At 68.6% G+C, this 1,266-nt stretch overlaps 1 protein-coding gene across 1 annotated transcript in view; it reads right to left on the bottom strand.

Annotated features, from left to right (window-relative positions):
* Positions 1–27: 27 nt before the first annotated feature.
* The window catches only part of AURANDRAFT_68937 (hypothetical protein), a gene marked incomplete at both ends in the record, with an annotated part of 6,546 nt that continues 5,307 nt past the window's right edge, over positions 28–1,266 (bottom strand). The window contains one exon of the mRNA XM_009044672.1: positions 28–521. Within this exon, the coding sequence (XP_009042920.1) occupies positions 28–521 (494 nt within the window). The remainder of the gene's footprint in view (positions 522–1,266) is intronic.

Here is a 1,266-nt window from a genome sequence, read left to right as displayed (position 1 = left end):
CGGCGCGTTCCGCGCGAGGCCGCCCACGGGGCCGTGGGCTTCGCCGGGCGGCCGACGGTGCCCGTGCCCGCGCCGAGGATCTCGCCCGCGTCCTGGACGACGTAGGTCACCCGGGCGCCCCCGTCGCCGAGCCAGCCGCCGTAGAGCTTCGGGACGCCGGGAGACCCGGCGAGGTACTCGAGGAAGAGCAGCTCGGCGCGCAGGATGCGCTCCCGCTTGAGCGTCTCGCTGCCCTTGGTGTGCTCGATCTTCGTCTTCACGACGACCTTCGCTTTGCCGTAGGACGTCTTCGACACCTGCTTGCTGTTGCCGCCGGCGAGCTTCTTCCAGCGCGGGTTCAGGTCCCGCTTCGACGCGACCTCCCAGTGCGCCGGCGGCGGGCCGTCGCCGTCGAGCCAGCGGTCGACGGCGACGACGCGCGCGAGGGCGTCGTCGGCGCGCGCGGCGCGCGCGACGAGGACGACGCACAGCCACGCGGCCGCCATCGCGCGATGGAGCGTCATCGCAGCGGCGCACGGCGGCTCAGCAGGCATCGCACGCAGCCCGGATTTTTGAGCATCATCGTGCGGCAACTAGACTGCTCGGGCGGACGGTGAAGTGACGGTGCCGCGACTGTGCAGAGCTTGCCCGGCATGTGTGGCTGGGTTGAATAAAAAGCCGGATTTGTGAGGCTCTTGAAGTTTTTGAGTTAGTGGCTCTGCGCGCAAGACGGCGGTGCCGGCTTTCAGATGCAACAAGAATTTTGCAAATCGGTGGCCATGGCGCCGAGATAGAGCTTGCCAAAGGTGCCCATCACCACTGCCAAAGCCCTCTTTACCCCTGAAGGTCGATTTTCTCGAATCCGATTCGCCATTCGGTCCGGGATCTTAACACCCCAGCCACATGTGCTGATCGATGGCCATTTCGTTGCGCTCTCTCCTCGCCCTCGCCCTCTTCTGGATGTCCGCCGCCGCCCAGTCCGTCGTCAAGTTCAAGCTCAAGCCCATCGCGCCGCAGGAGTGCGCCGCGTCGGCGAGTGAGCTCGCGGCGCTCGTCGGCCTCGATCAGGTGCGCGTCGTCTTCCGCGGCGGCGCCAAGAACCGGGAGGCCCACGAGAAGGCGGGGCTCCACCTCTGGTACCAGGGCGTCGCGCCCACGCCCGCGGCGGCGGCGCAGGCCGTCTCGCGCCTCGCGTCGCAGGCCCGCGTCGACGTCGCCGAGCGCGAGCCCGAGGTGACGCTCTACTGAGGCGATGGAGCTCCTCGTGGCGACGCCGGTGCCGGACGA

Source organism: Aureococcus anophagefferens (assembly GCF_000186865.1).
Source record: "Aureococcus anophagefferens unplaced genomic scaffold AURANscaffold_642, whole genome shotgun sequence".
NCBI lineage: Eukaryota > Pelagophyceae > Pelagomonadales > Pelagomonadaceae > Aureococcus > Aureococcus anophagefferens.
Note: the sequence above shows the minus strand (reverse complement) of the source record. Positions and strands in the feature narration are given on the sequence as shown.